Below are 27,325 nucleotides of genomic sequence, written 5' to 3'. Positions count from 1 at the left end.
ATTGGTATAATATTTATATTTTCTTTTATTACAAAATATAATTTAAGTAACACTGGTTTATTAAACACTAACAAAATGTAATGGCATTATTTCAGTTTTTTTTTGTTTTTAACCTTTATTCAAAAGAAACAATAAATACATGTGAGCTGTATTGGCTCAATATTCTTAATTATAACCTTAAAATATATGAGAATATATCTTTCAACATCGTAAACTTTAATTCAAGTGTATTTCTCTTCAAGAAAATAAAAATATTTCAAAAAGTATTTCAAGTACATATTTTAAGTACTATTTATTATTATAAAGCATAAAGCAGTCACATTTTGTAAAATTAACTAACACTGTAAGGTGCGCCTCTTCTTATTGTGTATGTTTGTTTTTAATTAATTTTTAGTAACACAGGTTTTTAGGCCACATTGTTTTTAAAAGTATATAATTATCGTTACGTCTTTTATAGAGTATTTATAATAGCTTATATGGCTCATTATAAATAAATAGATTATAAAATATTTAAATGGTTTTTCTTACATGAATCACAAATACAATGTTATTTCTGCATATTTATCATAACCTAATATAATTTATTTCATGTATATTGTTATCAAGAATGCAATAGTAAAATAGTTAAGAGGCTATGTTTGTAGAACAATATGAATTCAGTAAATTAAGTACCAAAAGGTAACTTTACGTTTATAGCACCAGATGAGCACAGTTTAATGCACAAAAGTGGATGTTTTGTTTTCTTTTTTAAGTAACAAATAGTAAATAATTTAATTATGATATAACTTACTTAATTATCCCTAATATATTTATCATTTGAGACAGGTATTAGAAGTAATAAATAGCAATTCATTATAACTGTCCTTCCTGTTGAAACATGTCATACAAGTTGACAAGATTTTATTTTTGTACCAGTTTTACATGCTTGTTTTTCGATCTCAATACAAGTTTTGTTGCTAACCAAAAGGCTGAAATATTGTCATCATCAGTTCATTATATGTCCCCTCTGGGTCTTGGAGACTAAAGTTGTCAATCACGCTGGTCTAGTGCTGGTTGACTTCGTATATATCTTTGAATTTCTTCTCAATGATGTGCAGGTTGCATTACGATGTTTTCCTTCGTCGTAAGAACGTTAGATAAATGTACATATAAAATTCTAAAATTAAAAAACACATTGGTATATGTTGGGATTAGAACCCAGAGCCTGCAGATTACAAGTCCTTAACTTCTATGCCACAGACGCAATATTATAAATACCTTCCACAAAATGACAGATCCACAAAGACAAAAACTGGATGTTTTTTACGCTACCGTCATTTTTATCTCTGTTATCCATTTTAAAGTTATACATTTGGTTGGTACATTTTACAATAGACAGTACTTTTTTAAAGACAGTTTTGCAGACAGTTAGATTTTGGTTTGAGTTACGTGCATACCTCGCCATTTTGACGTTGACGGTAGCTATTAGTAGCAGTGTTGAAAACTTGAACTAATTTAAGATATAGAATTAGTCGACATTGATTTCAGCGCTTTTAAGTCGGAACGAAGCAAAAAGTGTATTTCCAGATAGCCAGATATCATTCGGATATCTTTATATGTTAGTGAGTCTGTGTAATCTCGAGGTACAGTTCTATTGGAGTTGTTCGTCAGCATCTACATATCGTATGTGGTCGGCGTAGGCGGTGCGGGCGACGTTGCGCAGGCTCTGCTCGGAGGCGGGGCCGAGCTGCTTCACCATGCGCGCGAAGTGACCGTCGCTCTTCTGCAGCAGTTCGTGCGGATGACCTGATTCCACTATTTGACCTGCTTCCATCACCTAGTACAATACAAATTTCAAATCATTTACAATCGCTAGAATATTAAACATTTCTCATACTTAATCTTCACTAAGGGTTGCTTTTACCAAAAAAAAAAGTAATCTAAAATTAGTACTTAAGTTTACATATTCTTAGAAAATGTTTAAAGTAGGTATCTCCCTATCTCCAAACAATATTTTATAAAATTAAGAGCTATCTACAACCAAGACAACTCTATAGTCAGATTTGATCCTAATATTTTTATCTAAATCATAAAGATAAAAGCGAAATAGTTTAACACTGTATAGGATTTAGATTTATGTAACCGTTTATGAATTTGATTGATTGACGTATCAAATCATGACTACTAGTTATCGGAACAGTCTGTCTAGCGTCTTATCCGTTTTATCTTAAGTATATTTCTATTCTATTGTCTGGATATTTATCAGTACGACATGTTAGTATACCTGAAACGTAGTATCAGAATTTATACGTCACGGTTGCTCTTAGACGAACTTAGAAATATATGTCATACCTAAATTTCCAATTACGTTAAATCAAAGACAACGGGTCATGTTGTAAAAGTTAACATATTTTAAATCAATGTTGTAATTTATTTTTTACATTAAATATTCTATTAAGGGGTCCCACTGACATAGATCATTGTTGCATGTATCATGTAAAAATGGTTTCTTATTATAGATATAGCGGGTGTTCAGTATGTGTCAGATGTTGTAAAGCGAATGACTAGGGTAGCATAAATGTTGTGCGGTGTGCGGTGTGCGGTGACTTACGATGACACGGTCGGAGTCTGCGACGGTGTGTAGGCGATGCGCCACAGTGATCACCGTGCACTCAGAAAAGTGTTTGCGGATCGACTTCTGGATCAGCGCGTCCGTACTGCAAATATAAAGTCATGTATTCATAACATATCGATTCGTTTTTCTTTTTTTCTTTACATTATACTCTGATGAGAAATTATGCAAATGGGAATTGATATTAAAAAAAAACTATATCGCGTGTAGTTTTTGTACATATAATACGGTTGTGTAATTCGACGATTCGATTATAGCGAGAATAGGTCACAATCACATAAGAATTACGTAACATTTCCTCGTATGAGTGTGTGTTAATGTGTTGTGTGTATGTACGTGTGTGTCATTTACTTGGGGTCGACGTTGGCGGTGGCCTCGTCGAGCACGAGCAGGCGGTTGCGGGCGAGGGCGGCGCGCGCCAGACACACGAGCTGCCGCTGGCCCGCGCTAAAGTTGCCGCCGCCCGAAGTCACCGCCGCAGACAGTGACGAGACGCTCTGCTTTAGTTCCACCTGCACGATAACACCATCTTACTGACTGCGTAGATTTATACTTACAAAGTACCAGCGTCAGTATGTGCCGATACGATCGAGAAATTACCAGGACCTCATACAACACTGAAGTGAAATAAAGGTTTTTGTGTCGCAGACGTTTCCCTAAGTTGTAGTTTTCGTGATAAATTACTTTTGGGACCTATCCAGGGTAGGTACCTGCTCTAATGCCTTCCAAATCTCGGCGTCGGTGTACTTGTCGAAGGGATCCATGTTGTACCGCACGCTGGCCGAGAAAAGCACCGGTTCCTGGGGGATGATGGCGATCTTCGACCTCAAGTCCTACAAAGTATAAAAATTTGAAGATAATTTTTATCAAGAAGAGCTGCTTGTATTGATTCTACCATAGACAGCGTAGAACTTTGACATCATAATACCTTAAGCGCGATGGAGCCAGTTTCGACGTCATCGATGTAAACATGTCCGTCGATGGGCGCGAGACGGAACAGCGCAGAGATGAGCGAGGACTTGCCGGCGCCCGTGCGACCCACCACACCCACCTGACAATTATTACAAATATTGCTAAGAAATATCATAAAATACAATTATTTTCAAAATAGTCATCAAAACTTCAACTTACGAAAGATTTATAACCATTTGTTAATGTTAATTTCTTACCTTCCAACCGCTTTCGATAACGATATTGAGATTCTTGAGCACAGGTTCCGCTTCTCGGTCGTATCTGAGATACAGGTTTTTGAAGACGAGACGAGCGCGCTGCGGCCAGGCGGGCGGCGGCGGCGGACCCGCGCTCTCCTCCTGCGGCAGCGACGTGAACTGCACCACGCGCTCCACGCTCGTCATCTGCGAGATCACCTCCGTCGCCTGCTTGATGCCGTGCTGCACCATGTTCACCAGGATCAGACCCTGGGATAGCGCCAGCCCCACGTCACCTGACTTTGTCGTACCTACAAATTATAATTTTGTATGTCACTTAGGGATTTGTTCTGAAAATCTACACTAAGGGCGATCGCTAACGACTTCTATTAAGGCAATGAAACTCTTTTTAATTTCTTTGTAATCTTGACTGTCGTAAAGCTCTCGAAAATTCATAAAATTAGTTTAGTAGGAATAAAGTCAAAATTGATAACAATATTGAACTTGACTTACGATAAAAATCAATAACGTAGTTTTTTATAGTCATCATGACACATGTTTGCAAGCGATAAAAATCTTACGTATTCCTTAAGATTATAAAGAAGAGAAGACAAGTAAAGCTTGAATAGATTATTTAAAATTCAATACAATTCATAGGAAAATTGTTACTCACCATCGTCCAACAGTAGGAAAGTGTAAGCGACGATGACTACATACGACGCCGATATGAGACTTAGCCAAAGCGAGAACGCGGTATTCGTTATCAGTGTTAGATACCTGAAAAAAAAGGTATTTATAATTTTAATCGACACGGATCCGAAATCGGTAACGGAATTCCAAAACCCCTGTTCCAAAAAACATTTTTTTTGAACGGAGGTATTCGAAGGATTTGTACTTGTATGTTCTCACCAGGCGGCAGTGTGCACGTCTTGTTTCTCGTCGAACTGTACGCGCAGCATCTCCTCTGCGCTGCAGGCGCGCACTGTCGGCAGGCCCGCCATGGTGGCCGACACGTGAGAGAACACCGGGCTGCGCGACACGCCCTCCACCCTGAATACAAACAATATCTTACCTAAACTATTACTAAACTACAGAATTAAGCTTTATCGCAATTTTTAATGAACTCGAGTTAAAACGCTAGAGTATATAATATTTAGGTAAGGCAAAGACCTACCTCTTAATAGCCTGCGCGGTGTTGAGGTAGATGACAGTCCAAAGGTACATGAAGATTCCGCACACCGCCGTAGTCAGCAACATGTACGGGTTCACGATCGCAACCATTATCAGAATACCGAACATCACCATAAACATCTGCAATAATAATCCATCATTCTTTTTGCCCTGTCTTACAATATTATAGTGTAGTATTAATAACAGAACTAGCTGTTGCCCGCAGACCATCCCCGCTTAATTAAATAAATTCTAGCTTGAAACCTTCACGCGTTTTTGAGAAGGTCTTGACAGACAGACGGACGGACAACAAAGTGATCCTATAAGGGTTCCGTTTTTTTCCTGTGGAGGTACGGAACCCTAAAAAAATATTTGGCTAGTAAATACGTGTAAATTTTAGCCAAAATTTTAGGGAGATCCGTTTAGACGTTCTGGAGATATCTTCTTTATAACATCCATCCAACCATCCATCTAAACATTCGCATAGTAAGAAGTGCGATTTTGAGAAGAAACTTGTTCTATTTGTTTATGCAAAAAAATCGAAACGTGTTAATTTCAAAATAAGGACAAACCTGCATGCTGTCTAATATCATCCTGGGTAATATTTCGTCAACGACACCCATATCCTTAGAAAATCTATTCAGGATACGACCAGATGGGTTGGTGTCGAAGAAGCGCATCGTAGCTGATAAAATGTTACTGAACATTAAGTTATGTAACTTTATAGAGCTGCGCATGCACACCCACAGGAACAACAACGATCTGAAATATTATAAAGTGGAATCAGCTGACATAAATATACAAATGTGTTACTGAACAACGTTATTAAAAAAACGGAATTTTTGACCTGATTCTCTACGTATTTGTAATAAGATAAGTAAGTAAGAAACAGGAGAAAATATAACTAATTTATTAGTAAAAGAGTGCTCTAACAGTTCACCTACAACGCTAAGCTTCATACTAGTAGAATAAAAGAAAATGAACATGTTATATTGTCAACCAATATGATTACACAGCAAAATCTTAATAACATTTCTTAATAAATTGGCTTATAAAAGAAAGACAAAGAGAAAATAATAAAAAGGTTGCTCGAATGATGATGCTTTGTATGATGTATAATATTTGTGCTTAGATTTGAAACAACATACCTTTCTGTAGTTAAAATAATACATCCAAGTATAGCAGCTGCCCAAATATAGATATAAAAGTTATTATCCAATGGCTGCTGCTCAGTCAAGGTTATATTCTGCATAGTAACAGCCGTCTTAAGCATAGTACCAATGATGGTATGGTTTGGATTCGTTGTTGAGATCGTGTCCGTTACGTCATCCATAAAGCTTGGTAGTTCCGTAGTATCGTTAAACGAGTCGGTATAATTTAAGGGATTTATTAAATTTGTATCATTGTTTTCGGTATTTAATCTCGCATGCCTCGCTTCTACTTTGTTCATCCTAGAAAAAAGGTAAATCAATTAAGTCAATAACTGAGGGCTTCTGAGAATAAAACCCCGTTTAAAACTAAAAAAAAATTATCTCTATTCTGTCAAAGATAATGAAAGGGATGACGATATGTTTTATACAGAGATTTTAGAAACCAATCTTAAGTCATTCGTTGAAAATAAAAATAACTTTCCCAATTCTTTTATTTCTTTATTATCTGTAGTGTTTAGTGTGCCAACAGTAATTATTGCCCTGTACTTTATCTATTTTGTAAACAATAAAATTTTAATCTTTTATGAGGCTTGGTGAAGATATTTATGTTAATTTTAGGTTAAAAATAAATCTTTAAGTTATTTTCTTGTCAATCATTTGTTTATGTTTCATGCTCTGATAAAATTAAAATTTATGTTCAAAACATTACTTGAAGCGTAAAACATAATATTGCTATAAAGAGTTTTGCCGACTTTATAAAGCCAGCTATACACGTGCAGTTTTAACTGTACAGTCAAACTTTATAAAAAAAACTTGTAGACAAAATTTTTATTGTCGGTTAACTGTACTGCGCCTCTAGACAAAGTAACATTCGATAAGTGATGTTACTAATCGAAAAGTCAAAAATGTATGGAAGTGACAATAACTTTCAATATATCACGTATTTTTCCTTTTGACACATTTTGACTTGATCGAATCATAGGTATCGCTATTAGAATCGACAAAAATTGTTGTTGTTATATTGTCTAGGCCCAGTTCACACAGTTTCAACTGTGCAGTTCGACTGTACTGTTATAACTGAAGGTGGGTAGCGGGCATAAGTCAATACCAGTTTCACGCTCAATGCGCGCAAAACGCATGAGGCGGAACTTTGTTATTAAATTTTCTTGCAGCTGTCAGCAAATATTTATAAAATTACTTTTAAAGTTTAATATAGTAACCGAAATATTATAATTTTCCGTGTGTTTTACAGCCACGTGTACAAAAATAATTTTTTTTATAAAGAATGACAATAGTATGTTTTTGTAATCTGTATTTTGGCAGAAAATATTTACATAAATATTTATTTTTAATACATACTTACTATTGATTGTAAAATAAAATGTTTTACACGAGTAAACTTAATATAGATATTATTTTAAATACATAGTAAGAAAAATGCAGGAAACAAAGAAACGTTTTATTTGCATTCACACAAAAACTTTGTGGCATGTTTTCAGAACCGCTACAATACGAATTATTCTTCAGTTAATTAACTTTAAAAGTAAACACACCATTCAAAGTCATTGTTGTTCGTAAGTGAAAAATTTTAAATATGTTTTACTTACTAAAATATGTGACACATTCATTTTAAACGAATATCTTTTTCACAGACTACTACAGTCGTCTAGAGATCTTATAAATAAACCAGTCGCATTATGTTAATAAAAATAAGACCATAATAATAGAAACAAAAAAGCCATGCAGCAATTAAGATCTTTCTATGAGCAAACACACATGTATGTAATTAGGTAAGTTTTATCGTTACTGCTGTTTAGTAGAAAAGCATTAAATATCAGTAAAGAAAGTGTTGAAATCTTACCAACTCGTAAGCCAGAGATCACCAAAGGAGGTGACGACTTGCGCGGCTACAATAGAGATGATGGTAAATATAAGCAGCGGCCAGCCGCCGCCAGCGCGGAAGTACTTCAAGTATACGGAGCCCGACACACGACCTGCATTTTGTTACCAATTATAAAAAAAAAACTATTTTCTGAAATACAAACTTCTACTTTGTTGTTAAATATATCAAGCTTAATAATATGTAACATATTATAATATAAACGCGAATGTGTTGTTGATGGGATGTTTATTAGAAGGTATTTACAAAACGGCTTAGCAGATCTCGATCAAATTTGGCATTGACAAAGACTATAATTGAAAGAACAGATAGACTACTAATCAAGATTTTTTTAATTTCGCGCGACCAGAGTCGCGGGCTACAGTTAGTAACTAATATTAAAATATAATATGATAGAACATGAAACTACTAAGCCCAAATAATTAAATCAATATATGTACTGAGATAAAATACGACCCGAAGAGCACTTTCGAGAAATCGATCGAGTCTATTGGATCACAAATTTATTAGGTCTGAAGGTCACAATGGAATAAACATACGAAAACATCCGTACCCCTGGTGTGTTTGTACCTTTTGTTACAAGACATATGATAAATCGTTAACTAAAATGTAAATTAAAGAATTTGTGGTAAGTTCTCAGTGGTACAAATAAACTGAATGTTCAAGGTTAGCTCGCGGTTTGTGTTGTACCTTTTTCCATGAGCTCATCTGTTTCACCCGGTTCGTCCTGGTTGCCTTCACCCTCTGCCAGCGTGCTGGTACTCGTGTGTGACTGTGTAACATTAAATAACATTAGCGACCCATGTCAAATGTTAAAAACAATTCTTTGAGTTATTTCAAAAACTTATTCCAAAACATTTGTTGTTGAATTATCTTATTAATATTATAAATGCTAATGTTTGAATGGATGTATTTTAGAAGGCCTATGTGTAGAAAATAGCCTGGAAGAACATATGATAATTAAGTTTTTTTTGTATTTTGCGCGGAAGTTGTCGCGGGTCATAGGTATTTGTATTTGTAAATAAATTTATTAAACAAATTAGTTCTGATCAACGAATACGTAAATCGGTGATTCGGTTTGTGTGTTAATTAAAAATTACTTAAAGGTTTTCTTTATGTCATTAAAAAGCGGACGAGAAGGGCGTTAACCTGATTGTTGTTTATATGATACGCATGTCTGATCGTGCAATAAACAATATGACGCTGTCTTAAAATGCAACGATCTTTATGTCTGAACTGACATTCATTTGTTATAAAGTGGTTTGTTACTGCCAAAATAAGAAGAATAGAAGTCATATACTGTATCTATTAATCATTATCTATCATTATCTGTTTTCAAACTGATCATTAAATACTAAATTATTATCTACATAGCAAATTGTTAAGTTTCACAATTGGACACGGTAGGTGGGTCCCTATAGTGTTTCTGATTTTTTTTCTCGGAAAACGTTATAATACAGGCAAACCAACGTTCGTGCAAAGAACGTCTGCTGGTTCGGACATTTATTAGTAATACGTAACAATCTACTTAACAATATTTCATTCTCACCTTGATTGACATTGTGCGTTGTCGCATTTGCTCGGAGCGCGCCTTGGCCGCGCTATCCTCTTGCGGCTGCTCATCTTCCTCCAACAGTTCCTCAAATAGGGGAGATCGCGACACTTCTTCGAAACTACCTTGTGTCTCGATTTCACCCTGAAAAGAGTATAAGATTTTAATTGAAATTTATTGCAGCATTCTAACCTAGTAGTTAAGTTTTTAAGAACGAGGCACAGACTTTATTATTAGGTAACTGCTAAATTAAAATTTCACTAGTGAATGACCGTCGGGCAAAATAATTACTTCATTTTATCTGACGACGCGAACGTTTCGTATTGGAAGTTCATTGTACTTTTGAGATAAGGTGGCGGGCATCAGTGTCGGCTGCGTAATATTTTGACAGGTGCAGATTATTGACTTATATATCGGCTTAACGGTTTACAACGCCTTATTATATTTGACCAGTGAAGGACGATTGTAGGGCCAGCTCTAGCCTTGGTACGGTATAATAGGATAGCGAATTTTCCGGATCCGAACTACGTTAAAACGATGTGAGGTTTTAATATTGGATTGTGTTTTGTAGTACATTTCCTTGTACGTACATACTTGTGTTGCTAATGTACACAATATGCATGTTCCGCGAAACGACAAAGTCCGATTAACCGCGTTGTGTTTCATGCAAGTGTAGCAAGCTGCAACGATAACGGAGTGTGACTGAGTAGTTATATTAATTTTATACAAATATAACAATGAAAATTATTTGCGTGTGATTATTTCTTGTGGCATTGCTTCTTGTTATTATATTATTAATAGTTAAAAGCAGCGCCATTTCAATGTTAGTTTGCTTCAGTAACAATATGCCGCTAAACAATGTAAGGCCAACGTATATTTTATGGGTCCTTCTATTTATGTCAGCACGTGACAATGATTGACAATATATTGTATTTAATATTTCCAAATAAAATTCCATCTATATTCCATCAATTAGTCCATGAATATTTATTCATTAAAATCATTTATTATAATATAATTGAAATGAAGAGGAATGTCCTTGGATTTATAGCTCGCAGATGAGTAATGACTCAGCGTTAAATGACTAAAATACTAAAGTCATCAGTAACGCAAACAAAATAAATTCGTCATCCTTAAATTATCTACTATGGAGCAAACTTACTGCACTCCCTACACAGGGATTGGAATGCAGGGTTACGGATTAAAACTAAGGTTAGGTAAAGCCATGTTACTATGGAGTTAAGCAAGACGATTCTTATCTTTTTTAAAGCTTGTAAACATTGACATAAAATTGTATAGTACCAATAGCATTATCTTTATAGTCTACCATTACTTTTGTCCACAAATAAAATGCAAGAGAGCTTTGTCTGATCCTAAATGAGCACTATATTAGTTTTATTTGCACGACATGTGTAATCAGAGAAGTAAATTTAAAAAGTTAAAACAAAGTTTATGGATGGATTATGATAAATCCATGAAAATGGGGTCATGTTAAGGGCGCTTGTTATACCTAAAAATTGTAGTTTTTTTTATTTGTGTGGAACTTGTCTTGCTTGTTCACATGAAGATTTAAATACATTTTCGCAATTGCCTATAAACTTGAAAGATTCGTGTTTGATTGATTTAAAAATTGTCCAAAAACATTTATCGATAATTTAACATTTTTGTTTCTAATCATAAAGGAATTCATGCAAAGCGTATAATAACGTTAATAAGTGCATATGGTAAAATTCCTATAAATGAATTTAAAAAATTCAAACTCATTGACCTTTAACAAGTCTGTGTGCACCTGTATTTTTTAATTTAACTTGTTTTTAAAGCTGCTAGCTTCATTGAACGTAAACCGGATTCCGGGCTGCGTAAAACGTATTTTTTCTATATAAAACATCAATGTTTTTTCCCAATGCAAATGCGATACATTTGTCTACATTTAAGACATTCTTAGAACACAAAAGAAGTCATCTGCGATAAAAAATCTTAAAATAAAATAAGTGTCTTTTGTTCTAAAAATAAACTACTTGCAGAGATTTAACGTTTTGAAACGACAAAAAAAACTATGAATGTTATTAGGTTTTCTACGTTTTAAGTAGATATAGTTATATGAATGTTATTTCGGTAGCGTACGATCAAATTGCACGATTATCATAATGGTTAGACTGGCAACATCAAAACAAGTTATAAATTTAAATACATTCTCGTATTATTGAAAGACCAGTTTGCGGTAGGATAAAAACGCGAATGTCTAACTGGTGATAACAATGTCTTTTTCATATTGTAAAAAAATACGTCAAACACTCGATTTTATCTGACTTTATTTAATCTTGGCCAACGTAATCAGAGTGGTATTAATAAAAAGACACTGAATATATTTCTGCATCTACAGATTTCAGTGAAATATAATGTTTTTTCTACTGGAAGAGTTAGAATTAAAACAAATATGTTTCAAAAATTTGGCTAATGTACCCTATTGTTCGATTTGAGAGATGTTTCCACAATATTGGGCAGGGTTGGCACAATGTCGTTTGAAATGGCCACTTTATAATCCACTTACATTTCGAAGTATGATGAGGTTATCTGCTGCTCTAAGGTGATGCAGTTGATGCGTGACGAGGATCCTCGTGGTGCCCTTCAGCAAGCCCAGGACGCACTCGGTCATCAGGTGCTTGCCAACGTGCGTGTCTACGGCGGACAGGGGATCGTCCAGCAAGTATATATCCGCCTGTTTGGACAAATTATTAAATTACTTTTTTTATTTAAACCTAATCACCCCCTTAATACTAGGATTTTGGAATAAAATAATAAATAAAAATCGTAACTACAACTGCGACCAATTTGTTTATTCTGTTTAAGTTACGTTTGACCTTGTTTCACTACAGAATCATGAGGACTATAACTTATTGAATAACGAAAATAATACAAAGTGTTATCGAATAATGTCACATTATAAAGAGTCATTGTCAAATTCAAATGTTCAGGATCTCTACAAAAATAAAACTAGCATCTACCTGGAGTTGTCTGCATGAAATTCATCGTCTTACAAGATATTTCAGTATTTAGTTGTTATAATATCAAGGTATTAAACATTTTGTTAATCTTGATAAATTTGATCAAATTCATCGCTCACTCAAGATACCTCAAGAGTCGCTGCGCAGAACACAGTTTTAGGTGTATCGGGATGCGGAAGGACAATGCACAGCTCGCCGATGATCTTGAGCCGTCAATACATTTGATTAGAGTTATACCTGTCTGTAGCAGGCGCGCGCTAGACCGATGCGCGCGCGCTGTCCACCGCTGAGACTGATGCCGCGCTCGCCGACCAGCGTCGCGTCACCCGCCGGCAGCAGCTCGAAGTCCCGCATCAGAGCGCATGCCGAAACCACCTAAACAAAGACAAGTTTTTAAGTAGCAGATCGGAAAAGGTATTTAATTCTGATTACTTTTCCCAATAATAACTTTTATTGGGAATGATAGATATTTTATTTTCAAAGACATATTAAAAAATGCAAGAATAAATGGGAATATATTGTCCACCTCTTTAATGAATTGCAGTACAAAATAGGGACCGTCGATTGGACACGAGTGTGTGTCGCATTATCTATTCTGCGAATCTGACCTCTCGTTCGTTCGCGTGCAGAGTTCCTTCTGTGCTCGCGTTGCTCTTATCATGCACTCGTTGTTTGATTTACGTTATTTGATATAATTACAATATGACCGCGACGTATCCCCTTTGATATAGGTCAAACTTTATCAAATTAAAAGTAAACAGTAATGGTGAAACAGCTAAAACGTTACATGACAATGACTAAAACATCTTTTATGTCACCTTATCAAAAGTTCCTCGTGCGCCTTAATAATAACGTTTTAATTTTGACAAATTGTTTCAATATTATTACACTAGGGTTTTTATAATAGGTGTCGCCTGGGTCTTCGTCTGAGCGGACTTAATTTAAAACATATTTAGTAGCCTTCCAGATTATGTTCTATCAAAACCAAATTTCATAAATATCGGTTAAGCCGTTCTGGCGATACGAATAACACACATCCATCCATCCATCCGTCTAAATATTAATAAGATATGTGACACTAGCATCGCAAGTAATGTAATATTTTCATCACTGTTTTTTTTTAAGAAATGAGAATCAATTTGCTCAGAAGTTCAACACCTGATAACAATTTTTATCTGTGTCAATTAAACCATAATCAAGTTAATACTATCTGTAAGTACACCATTGTTGTCAAGGATTACTTGAACCTTGTATTTTTACTTTTCATAAATTTTTTGTATTGTAATTTACCTCAAGTAATTAAAGTTAGTACAGACGGTGACAGCCAGTTATTTAAAGTATAAACATTTATAATATTAAAACAGTTACAGTTGTCTGTTTTTGAATTACTAGGTACAAGCGAGGATTTTTATACTTTAAGAAGGATGACTAATCCTTTCATAGATACCTCACTCTAGCTAAACAAACGAAAAACGCAAAATAAGAACAACATATGTTCGTGGAACTCATTTTGCGTTTACTAATTCGCGAAGACAGTATATTTTGCATTATTATCCAACAATTTTTTTATCAGTTTTGTAAAGTAGTTAAAAAAAACTTCTCGAAAACAAGCTTTGTTAATTAAAAAAAAATACATAACTACTCGATAAAACGATTCAAGCGAGCCCAAACTCAATGAGGTTGTGTCGTTTATAGCATTCCTATGGCCACATTCCAGCTCCACCATCAGATCAGCCACCAAGTCATCATAATATTGCATTACCACATATTCACACGTATGCAAAATTTCAGCATAATCAGTAACCGGAAAATGAATCAAATTTAATTTGCAAGATTTAATGACAAACATCGAGACACTAGAAAATAATTAAAAGCTTGTAAAAAAATAATCCAATTAATGTAATCTTTCAAGGTAACGGACGACCTTCAAGCACATCGCCAATCGCCAATGCATTATCACTATCATTTATACGTCATGTTCAATTTTTACTCCATAATTTTTTATCCATCCGTCATATCTACGCCCGTCACGTGGAATCAATTGGAATATCTCAATTTTTATCTTAATTCTTTTCATTCAATGAAAAAGATTTATTTACAAAGAATAAAATAGATTTAATAACAGTAAAAAGGTACTTATTTCTAAATTAGATATTGCCTATAATCCTCACACGAGGGCAATAATGTCTCGTGATGTTTATGTACAAAGATTACAAAAACAGATAAGTGAGCCGATAGTTTAATCTAAGTTATGAGTTGTTTATTAAAAAAGGAAAGTCTACTTCTATGCGACTAATATGAGACGCTTGGGCTATCCTAGAGTTGTACAGTCAGCGTCATATAGATCGTAACAGACAAGATATGCAAATATATAGGTACATCAAAAGTAATCAATTATATCGGTACAACAAAAGTCCTCAAAATAATAGATACATTCACCCTGCTCAAATACATCGGTACATACACAGCGTCAAATATATGAGTACATGCAAGATGCTCATAAATATCGTAGCAGCCACAGCGTCATAAGTAACGAAGCAGTCAAGGTGCGCAAAAATATCGGTACATTTGACAAAATTGAACTCTATCTCTATATACTTGTGATACAATTTGGAATAAACTACTTCTGTTACATTCATTTGACACTTTGCATCAAACCATTTTTCAAAATTTACTAAAAGTGTTCGACGCGGATGACAGATATTAGGTAGATAAAACCAACATCAAATTTAAGTTTGTCATCATATATGCTAGTTTGGTCTCGTGGCCTTACCGTTCGCCGCCGTTGGTACGTAAGGTCGGCGGTTCAAATCCCAAGCCACTATTTTTTTTTTGATATTTAAACTTTTTAATTTTAATATCGAAGCATTATAATAACCTATAACAACAATGGTGAAAAAACAGTTGGATGGATGGGAGCAAGCAAAGAGAATGTAACTAGTTGTTAAAGAGCAATTCATTGAATTAAAAATATGTATTAAATAAAACTAATTAATTAAACTACCAAAATAATACTATAAACTATATACTAAAACTAAACCAAACCATATCGAAGCACATGTAATTAAATTCTATCGCCGTAGTTATTAGGTACTTTTTGATATTGCCTTGGACTAATGAGTTTGACCGTTAAAGTACTTTTCTATTTCAAACAAAAATGAAGGAGATAAAGCGATGCTATTGACATGTAATTTGTTTATTACTCATGTTTGTTAAACTTGTACCGGTAAAAATAACACTTTTACTTTTACTGACACTGATTATATTTAAGAAACAAAGAAAAAAAACTGAATGTCAATATCCAAACTACATCAAATTTTTGGTCGATTGCAATAAACATTCCAGTGTGCGTGGGCGCGCACACATATGTAGATAACACTTGTACGTATAGTTTCCGCGCGTACCATTCTTAAAACCCGCAAAGACAATCCACGCTCCGCCCACTCACTTCACCGGCGATGGTCTGACCTAATTGTTGTTAACTTTATTTAAATTTCTTTCTACCCGACAGCGAAAATTATAAAAAAAAAATTGTCGAGCAAAATTTTACATTACCAAATTTTTACTGGTTATGAAAAAATAACCCCGTGATTGATAAAATGAAAAAAAAGTAGCCTGAGATTTGAACCGATAAACTTACATATTACAGCAAACATACTAGAATATTGCGCCAAACTAGTATATATTGTGACAAGGCAAAATTTTATATTAGTTATTACGTATCTGTCATATTCGGCGTGACAAACTTTTATAATATATTTAAGCGTTATGACAGGAGAAGAAAAATATTGGGTTGCCCAGTAAGTTCGTGCCGCTTTATAAGGAAAATTAAAACTCTGTTCTCTTAAATTTTTGAAATGTTTTTAAATTATATTGGTACGACTCTATACCTAAAATGTCTTTTATTTTTGGCTAAAATTTTAAAAATGAGTTTTTATCTCAACCAATGAAATGAAATGCTTCACAATATAGAAATTTTTGTGACGTTTGATAATGGTGGAAATCCGAAAATAAAACCACTTCAGCTACAGTCTATTGTAAGCTTTATATCGAAAATCAGAACGAACTTTCCGGACAACCTATAATGTTAATACAAAGTGTCAAATGAATGTAACAGAAGTAGTTTATTCCAAATTGTATCACAAGTATATAGAGATAGAGTTCAATTTTGTCAAATGTACCGATATTTTTGCGCACCGTGACTGCTTCTTTACTTATGACGCTGTGGCTGCTACGATATTTATGAGCACCTTGCATGTACTCATATATTTGACGCTGTGTATGTACCGATGTATTTGAGCAGGGTGAATGTATCTATTATTTTGAGGACTTTTGTTGTACCGATATAATTGATTACTTTTGATGTACCTATATATTTGCATATCTTGTCTGTGACGATCTATATGACGCTGACTGTACGTAGAACCAAAAACCATGCCAGTAAGATACTATACTTTTCACCTTATAAGTTCTTTTGCTTTTTATGTCACAGTGCTAAGCTAGCTAAGCTACTTGATTGTAGCTAAAAGTTTTAGTAAATGCAACGAAGCGTTACGCAGAGGCAGTGTTAACTACTGGCAAATTCAGCCTATACTAACTCTTTTACTCCATAGGTATTCAGTAGGAACATAATATTTTATGTAAAACACATACATAGTTCAGCACATAGATTTTATGGAAAACACGTAACTGTTTTTTTAATCAATAAACCAAAAAAAAACTTTTTAACATAATAGTATCAAAGCAACAATTTTGTTGAAGGTCACGTGACAAGGGCAAACAGTGGACACACAGATCGATAGTGTAGATGACGTCACCAAATAAATTACCTTTTTATAACGAACGCGGTCGTAGGGCAGACCGAACAGAATATTCTGTCTGACTGAGGCGACGAACAGCCACGGCTCCTGACTGGCGTATGATATTCTACCGCCACCCAAGGACACAGTCCCATGGGATGGCTCCAACTCGCCTAAGATCAGTTGTAAAAGTGATGACTGGAAGAAATTTATCGCAATTAGTTCAGATGTTTGACTGTATTATAATAGGTAGTTGCAATGTCAACACACTTCTTTTGGTCTGTATTGTGCAAATTATGTTAAGTAAATTTATTTACCTTTCCAGATCCAACAAGTCCGGCGACACCTAAGAACTCTCCGTGTTTTACTGTCAATGTAATGTTTCTTAAAGTTTCCACGATAGGATTCTCTTGCCAGCTCGCACTAACGTTAGCCAGCGTCAGTCCTGTTGGCTGGCTTTTTTCTTTTTCTATATGTTTCTCTTTATCCGCACCATTACTGATAAGGCCTTGACCGTTGAGAGCGAGGGAATAAACTTCCTTAGCCTTTGCCGATTCCAATTCATCTAATGATAGGAAATCCTAAAACATACTTTCAAACTCATTATCACGTAAAATACAAATTCCAGGCAGTACTTTATAGTAAGTCTGTAGATATTAAATAAGTTGTATTCATTGTGCTTTCAGGGCCAAATTGCAGCACTTAGTCACTAAAGACGTCCAATGTATAACATAATGAAACGCAATGTCTTCTAGTATTATTGTCTTACCTCTAATCTCCTCACGGAAACCATAGCTTCAGCGAGGAATGACAACGCCATTGGAAATAGTATATTGCATGCGAGTTGTAGCAGATTGAAGTACTGGACTAGTGAGAAGGTGATCTCTGCTCGTATATAACCACCCATCACCACGAAAGCAACCACCGCGGAAAACAATATAAACCGTTCCGTAAACACACTCAACGCGGTTGAGAATCCTTTAATGAACGAAGTCTTCAGTACAAAGCTTACTTCCATTCTGTTAAAATAAGAAATATATAACTCATTACAATTAATTATATTTTAAAGTTAGTAGAACAAGTCACATAATGTTGGAATACTAATAAAAGTAGGTAGTACATAATATGATAATATGTGATGATGATGATAACTACTCATAAAATAATATTAGACTAATAAGTTGTGTGAATAATAAAATAATCTAATAAAGTTTAAAATAATGAATATGCTAGGTATTAAATAATCAGAAATTTATTATTAATATTAAAGTTACAAGTTAGTTAGGACAAAAGTTGCAACACATAAAATTATAATGTTCTAATCGAAAAGTTTCTGTTGACAATATCATTATGTTCTTCAGAATTACTTGTTTATTACGATTACAACTCACATGTACTTTAAACATTTCTTTTAGTTAGATATAAACTCTCCATGAAGTTGCCGTCTCTTCTCATTCACCATTTGTATTTTTTTCTATCATACAATTGACTGATTAAACTGATTTCTGGATGATGGCATCTCAAACCCATTTTGATTTTTAACATACGTAATGTCAACACCTATCTTTGTCATAAATGAACGATGAAACTATCATATGTGTCATTCTTACACACATTCTGACACACGTTAAACAGTCAAAAATACTCTTATGATGCATTGTAAATAACTTTAAGTCTTATATAAACTTTTTACGACGTGTTCATACATTCATCAAAAACATTATATCTGAATCTAATCTGTGACTCAGTATTTATGAAATATCATTAAGAAATTAATATGTGCAGTGTTGAAAGTTAATTATATTTTTTGACACGGTACTATTATGTTTAAATTATTTAAATGTATTCCTATACTTTTTTCCATACAAACGTGGGTTGATGATTCAAATATGATTAGAATTCGTTGTGTGAGCACTACGTTTTATTTGATAAATGAAAGTCGCGACAATGTAAAAAAATAATTTACATGCTCTGTATCTCGGAGTAGAATACGTATGTATTTTTTGTGCTTAATGCAAACAGGTGGATAATTGTAATTCCATTTAATACATTGAATTAAATTTTACTCAGCTCACTTGCACCACAATGTGAAGGCCACGGAGCTTTAATTTATTTTACCACGCAATTTAGTATAATACCATCCAAACTGTACTTTGAAAAAATTACACAAGAAACTTTTTTCCAGACGTAATGTATTCAATTACGCAAGTTACCCACGAGCGGTCGTTAAGTTTGAATCTTTTAATACGAAAACGATAGATACTTGGATCGCATTGGTTTACATTTGTGATACATTGTCACTAACCTGCGCAGTTTGTCGACCAGTTTCTCGAATGGCTTCTCCCACGTGTACATCTTAATGACCTGCACTCCGTTAACGAGTTCGCTCATAACCTTGACTCTTTCGTCGGTTCGATTTGCAATCTTCCCTCTAAATTTACCTTGTAGGTTACTCAAATACGCTGAAAATAATTTACATATTAATAATGTAACAAAAAAATGTCTCTTAGATTGTGAACTTTGATTCCAATACTATCCTACTATGGTAGAGAGCGGATTCTTCGCCGATACATTAGTTCCGAAAAGATAAAACTCACCGACTATTTTTATTCTATTTTAACTTAATTCATTTAAAGTGTTATATAAATATTATTATAGCATTATACTACTTCGTTAATGCAAACACCAATATTACGTGCCAATAACTTGCAAGTTGCTAAGTTAAAGAGTAACCCATTCTTTTGATGGTAATTATTAGTTCGATGCAAGCTTTCTTTGTAGAGAGAACAGTGTGGTCTTCTTGAGGTTATTTATATATGGCATTAATAGAAAGGTAAATTATATGGATAATTTATTTCTATTCTACTCAAGTTTGTGCTTGGAAAGTGAAATGGCGCATTCGAAGTTCCAACCCACTACCACGTGATCGGATGTCCGAACCCTTGATTATTTCGGTTATGCGCTATCAGCGCTTAGTAACCTACAGATGACGAATATTTTATAATGGCAGAGATTATAAATATATTCACCTGATTGTAAAAAAACATTTACATATTTACATATGTTTTCTTCGTTATCGTAATGATAATAATCTTTAAAATATCGAATGCATCGCGAAAAAGATTAAAATAAGTCATAAAACAATACCGCTATCTACTGAATACTCAAATAATTCTTTAAAAGTGACGTATTTCAAAACTAATTGGATCCTTAAACTAGGTGCTTCTTTTTTAAGTTAAACGTTATTTTCATTACATCAATTATTATCGCTTAATCCCAAAAAAACATCCTGTAGATGTCCAATAATATGAGTGTAGTGTAAATTATAGTCGTATAATACTGACCTTGAACAAGAACAGTCTGTAAGAATATAACAGCAAGCGCTGCGAGTGTGGCCCAGCCTATGTGCTGCCACACGAGATATGAAACAACAGCCACAACTATCGGCATCACCCAGATGTAGTTCAAGAACGTTGCCACCAAATCGAAACGATTCACATCGTTTGACATTAAATTTATAACTTGTCCAGGTTCCGTTTTATTAAGACCTGTCCGGTTCAGCTTCAAAATCTACAATAAGAAAAAAATATTACCTATTTGCTTGAAAAATATCAGTTCAGTTGATAAGTCTCCAAGTCAGAATGGAATTGATATACATGCGACACAAAGTACATATAAATAAACTGTCGTACCCAGGAAATACATAAGTGTCAATGGGTTAAAAATCATAATACTGAATAATAACTAACCTTTCTAAATAATAATGAACAACACGCTATCCTCACTCTCATACCGACGCAGCCTTGCATTAAATATACATGATTCAGTATAACAGCTGTAGCAATACTGAAGAAGTTCAATAAGAAGTTATAAATATGAGCATTTCTGTAACTTTCCAGTGTCTTCTCATCAGCGAAGTATCCAATAAACAAAGCTAACATATATGGGATTAATGGCCTAAAACAAAATACATACAAATTACTTTTTAGAACAAAATAAAATAGACAAAGACAAGTTTGCTAATGTGTATGACTTACCATAAAATAATAAATAAAATGCCTACGAAAAATCCGCATATCATGTATTCGAACCAAAAGGATCTAACAATAGCTCTTGAGAGTGAAGGTCTTGTACCATTATGTCGCGCATTGTTGAGTTCTTTTTGCCACGCTTCTTCCAAACGATCGCCTAATCGGCCTGAATGGTCGCCAGCGCGTGCTTGAAACAGATCTTCTATCGTAAGACTACTTTTGAACCCCTTGCGAAACAAGGAGAAACTCCATCTGTAAAAAAAAATGCAAAACTGTACTAAGATTTGGATCACATAATTGTAAATTCCAATAAAGCCAATATCCATTTTATAGATATCCTTGTATTTGTTAAAACGTTTCTTGAAGGAAAACAGGTTTTATTATCTTTTGCTACTCTGTCTTTATATTTAATAAATTTTCTTAGTTTTATTAAATAATATAACCTGATTTCAAAGTGCTGACTTAGAATATCTAATGTCCGCTTATAATTTTGATCAAACATTAGCGACCTCATAGATAAGAGTTGAGCATGTCCCACAATTTAATTGTGTTAATGTCGTCTGTATATTAAACAAACTATTCTTTACTACGACTATAAATATTATAAAAGAGTAACATTGTAATGAAGTACATTGTAAATAGTTTTCATTGCTATTAAACAGAAAATCGTAGTCTGTCTAACGGCATAACGGATATTAACCATAAACACAGCAGCTAGTTAGCTGCCAGTGTGTGAACAAATAATAATAATAATAATAAAGTTGATGTAATAATACATTTTACGCTTCATCATATATACAGTATGTTCTAAAAGTCATGTACCAAAGACTGCGCAATATTACATAGTAATTTAAATAGATTCTGTACTACTGATACATATAACGCGTTCACAGTTACTAAATATTCCGCCAGAAGTATTCAGTTATCCATAAATAGCATCTGTATGATGTAAGCGTGTACGAAAAAAAATGTTATGTTAATTTTACGTATTGATATTTAATATGTATTTAAATACTTGTAACATTGAAATGCTTACGTATAATATATGCGTAGTTTGTAATTTAAAGAAATTAAAGAGGTGTGAAAATGAAAATTAGTTAATTCTGTCTATTCTGCGTAAGCCGTGACGAATATCAATGTTTATGTGTTACACAGATCATTCATATAACTTCTTATGCGATATATTATTATGTAATTTAAAACATACTGATTTAACTAAAATACATTGGGTTGTAGTAACCTTAAGCATTTAAAGTTCAACTAGTACTATTAACTAGCTACTACGTGACGCAAATCCTAACATATGTTGTTGACATACTGCGATCAAGTCAGTACAAGTAAAACCAATATTTAATTTAATTAAACTTTCTTTTATTGTTAATCTTACTAAGTTTATAAATGCGTAAGTTTGATGAATGTTTGTTAGAAGTTATCTCCAGAACGATTAAACAGATTCCGATAAAATTTGGCATATATGTAGAACTTAGTCTAGAAGAACAGATAGGATACTTACTAAGTTTTTTTAAATAACGCGTCATTTTACGATAACGCGTTTGTAGATCGATGTAAATATATTTATTTTAAGAAAAAAACTCGTATAAACATGAAACGTAAACATTTTTCCAGTTTCAAAATATGTACACTGAAACAAACATTCAAAGACCATGATCGTGTCCAACTTTAGATTAAAGTAATTGAAATCGTTTACAACTGTCAATTGTTTGGCCCAACACTTCAATTGAAAGGAGTTAACTGTGTGCGCTCAATCCAGATGGATGTTATTTATTTTATTTTCTTATATTTCATAAATAAACACATACTTTACAATGAAATTGATTATCATAAACTAGTTTTCGTACGTGACTTCGGATGCACGGAATAAAACAAAATATGACGTCCCACGGAAACGGGAAAAAAAGTTCCGTCTCCTGGTTCTAAAGCTGCAACCCCACCATATTTCAGCCAAATCAGTTCAGCCGTACTTACATTATTAATAGTGTAACGTGACTGACTTTTATACATATACTTAAATTTCATTTCAATAATAATTTTGCTATACAAATTTTATAGAAGAAAACTCAATTTAGTTAAATCATTGTTCTTACATAGAGACGTAGCAATCGTAGTTAATATTAACATCCCGGTGTCTTGCTGATGGTCTATTATTAAGATGTTATTTTCCGCTAACGTGCTTGCAAAACAATTACAATGAGAAATATTCTCATGGGACGTGAATCACGAAACATTATTTAAAAGGTATGTGATGTGTGAAATAGAAAAAAAAACTTGTACCACTTCAACTTCATGTATATTCCAGAACAATAACATGACCCACAAAAGAATTAAAATAAAATAAATTAACCTTGATTTAAAAAAAAACCTGACTGACTGAGACTGTAATTGCTTTTTAAAGATTGTAAAAATTGCAATTTTTTTATTTCAATATATTTTTAATTTACACTAAAACATTTTTTGGTATCTGGTCTTCGTAAGATATCTTATATGTAAATTCCATCATAATGAAATTAACATATATATATACGCACATACATAAAAACAAACTTACATAGGCACGAAAAACATTACCCTCTTTGTCAGTCGGGTAATAACTGTTTCAATACAAGGGTTCGTTTCCGATACATCAAATTAACATGAAAAACATTTATTTTATATTAGCTGAAGCCCGCGACTCCGTCCACGCAGAATTAAAATAATAATAATAAGTATCCTATGTGTTCTTCCAGGCCAGAGGTTTTACATCATGCCAAATTTTAGCGGGATTCAGCTGCGTTCAGCTGTTCAAGAGGTACCTTCAAACATCCATCTAAACATTCGCATTTATTATATTAGTAAGAAGTAAGATTTGTCAGATATTTAACTTAAAAACAACTCAAAGTAATAGAAAAGTAAGAGGCAAATATATGTCTATCATAATTTATTACCGCGAGCAGTCACGCAAAAGGTAATTTAGTTGTAACATACGCAGGTGCATACACGTGTGTCACGTGCCAGTGAAATAAATGGGTTTTCGCTGTAGAATGACTTCAATACCTAACATTATCGTCACTTTCATACTAGTCCAAAAACAGAGTCAGAATATGTATGTCTCGGGAGTCCTATTTAACGGTAACTTAGACAAGAACCAAATATATATTATAAATCAGTACGATGTACGATTAATTAATTATTATAATAGAAACTAAAAATCATTAACAAATTAAACATATAAGTAGCGCTAAATACAGTAGTTGTCGCCCGCGTCACGAAAAACCTAAATTAGTAGCCTATGTGCTCTTTCAGACTTCTTCTACATCTATGTCCACATGTACATGAGATCCATACAGCCATTCTTGAGATACCTTCTAATCCATTAATCCAAACATTCGCATTTATAACATTAGTATGATGTAAAAAGAAAGCCAAGATTCGAATCATACTAGACGTTATATTTGTAACACTATTGTACTAGACAAGCCAAAAAAGTAAAAATATTTTTTTCGGGTCATCTACCGCCTGCCTATTAGTCACGCCAACTACCGTTCAATAACCTTGCTGGGACAACTAACAGCTATAATGACAACAGTGGTAACCTACAGCCAGCTTAATATTGATTCATAATGATTGTTACTTGTAAAGGCCCGAACTACGATGAATCTTCGAACTTCTCGGTAAAATCTAACCCAAACCAACTAGTTTAGCAGTTATGGCAAAAGTCCTAAAAATTGGTAGATATTGGTTTATTTCGAGCAATCATCACGATTCACTTGATAAATTTCACGAGTTAGTTCAAAATACGGTAATTGTCGTTGAACGCCAATTAACCGAATCGGCTGTTTATCGATATTCGCCGCATTATTTGAAAAAATCCTTTAATTTATATACAAGAAAACTTTTCGAATTTTCACTATAACTAGTTGGTAAATCTTAGTAATACTGAAGTTCGTACTTTAACAATAGCATACATATAGATATAACATTGTTATAAGTGAAGACTTGTCATTGGCTCTCAGTAGTCTAGTCTATAGTTAATAAGATTATTATAGCTGTAAGTTTTCCATGTAAATAAATAAATAAATAAATATTAAGATATATAGATAAATATATTAATATAAAGTACTGATTATCAATATGTGATTTGTGATAAGTATGATTTATTAAATGACATGACTTGCGAAGTTAACAAATGATACAAAATGTGATAAATTTAACCGAGGTTCCATTAGCCCACATCGGATCTAGAAACATGATTTCATTCCATTTTTCGTCTATTCCTATTTTCATTAAAATAAGATACAGCTCATTCTTTACGACAGCATTACACTTACAGATTTGCGACTTTGCGACTGTACCGGGGTCATTAGGTCACAAAGTGACAGGAGGTTATCTTATTGCCATATTAAGTCAGACCCAGAACATCAAAGAATAATCGTGATTGTCAGACAAACAAACGAGAACTAAATGGTAACTTTTACATACGGTAAGCTTTTAAACTTGATAAGTCTCAAAATTGCAGTAAATACTTGGAATAATGCTACATAGGTATGATTGAAAAAATATTCAATGAAATAAGTAACCTAGACCTAGACGCAATATAGTTATAAATTGTATGTTAATTATTTCTTTACTTGTTTTTGAAGATAACATCCAAATTTAATCAAAAAAGGTAGACAGAAGTGAGTTATTAAAATTAGTAAGTATAATTACGTGTACATAGCATAAGTGCACCATCTCTTCAAGCTTCAGCTTCAAGCTTAACTTATGAACCTATTAATAATACTCAAAAATAAATTAAATACTTACAAGAGGAAAGTTTTCGATATAATGTTTGCTTTGTCGTGCGGATTTTTTTCTTTGAGAACGACTTTTGAATCCATAATAGCAGCTTAAATGTCATACATACAGTAAAAACAAAATGAATTTAACCTAAATCACAACGATTAAAAAAATAAACAAGTTAAGCCGGAAAAAAAATTCATATTAATCGGTAACTACCATTTGGAATTACGAATAACTTCCTTTTTATTTTTGTTAATTAAAATGAATGATTATTTTGACAGACAACTGGCAACTCAGTGCTTTCCGATTGCAAAAATTTGGTTTGTCGAGGAATATTATTTCTAGCACAGTTTTTACTGCACAAATTGTTATACAATCATCGATTTTTATTATATTTATTCACTAATTAACGTATTTGAACCGACAATTATCACACCGACACAAACATTTTGTCCACTGATTTGTTAACGCAGTATTTATAGTGCTGCGCGTATTCGTGCGCGATGCACACACGCCGATCGTCTGTGTCGTACTGTATCGGATTGGAGTTGGAGGCGCGGTCGCCGATTGCCGATTGCCGGCCTCAGTCTGGTGGGGTGCCAGGTGCCATCTGTCTATCGCAGGCCTATTTCGTCTGTCGCTCACTACCTCGCTCCTCTATCGAAACATGAAATCGCTTTAAAAATAAAGTCCTCCATAAATTACAAATGTAAAATATTTACAATGTGATATTGAGACAAAAATCTCCCTTTTAAACAATTTGTTCTCTCTGTTTTGTCAAAGATAATTACAAAGAGGACGATATATGTTTTATACAGCGATTTTGGTTTTCGAAATCCAAAGTTACATACCTACTTTCTAAGAATTTTAGTCTGAATTGAATTATTATTTCGTTACTTGGTGTTACACATTACCGTAATACTAACAAAAAATCTATACAAAAACTCAGTTTTTATAAAGAGAGAAATAAGTGTATTTCGAAAAGTGTTTCGGTAGTGGAAACTCGGTCATATTTATCCTTTACCCACGCTCCTTTGACCTTCATATTCCTATTAGGCACGTCAATAAAATCACATACAAAGGTCCCTAATCAAATATTTAATCTTTAATCGGGGATAAAATTAATTGGAAATATAATACTAAGGCATTCTAATATTATTCTAACCAGAGAGTAATAATTGC

General features: G+C 33.6%; 1 protein-coding gene across 1 annotated transcript; it reads right to left on the bottom strand.

Moving 5' to 3' along the window:
- Positions 1–6: 6 nt before the first annotated feature.
- Positions 7–26,703, bottom strand: LOC106117102 (multidrug resistance-associated protein 4). The gene is made up of 24 exons (XM_013311174.1): positions 26,168–26,703; positions 21,374–21,619; positions 21,086–21,293; positions 20,681–20,906; positions 19,642–19,798; positions 18,106–18,355; positions 17,654–17,917; positions 17,367–17,534; positions 12,775–12,912; positions 12,084–12,251; positions 9,530–9,676; positions 8,671–8,752; positions 7,942–8,074; positions 6,078–6,380; positions 5,502–5,691; positions 4,934–5,070; positions 4,669–4,809; positions 4,433–4,536; positions 3,781–4,070; positions 3,540–3,662; positions 3,322–3,444; positions 2,963–3,123; positions 2,591–2,696; positions 7–1,816 (listed from the first exon to the last, which is right to left on the bottom strand). Exons 1-24 carry the CDS (start codon positions 26,239–26,241, stop codon positions 1,631–1,633), a joined length of 4,125 nt encoding a protein of 1,374 aa, XP_013166628.1. The 5' UTR covers positions 26,242–26,703; the 3' UTR covers positions 7–1,630.
- Between the last annotated feature and the right edge of the window lie 622 nt (positions 26,704–27,325).

Source organism: Papilio xuthus, unplaced genomic scaffold (assembly GCF_000836235.2).
Source record: "Papilio xuthus unplaced genomic scaffold, Pxut_1.1 DF827680.1, whole genome shotgun sequence".
Lineage (NCBI taxonomy): Eukaryota > Metazoa > Arthropoda > Insecta > Lepidoptera > Papilionidae > Papilio > Papilio xuthus.
This window is presented reverse-complemented; position numbering and strand designations above follow the sequence as displayed.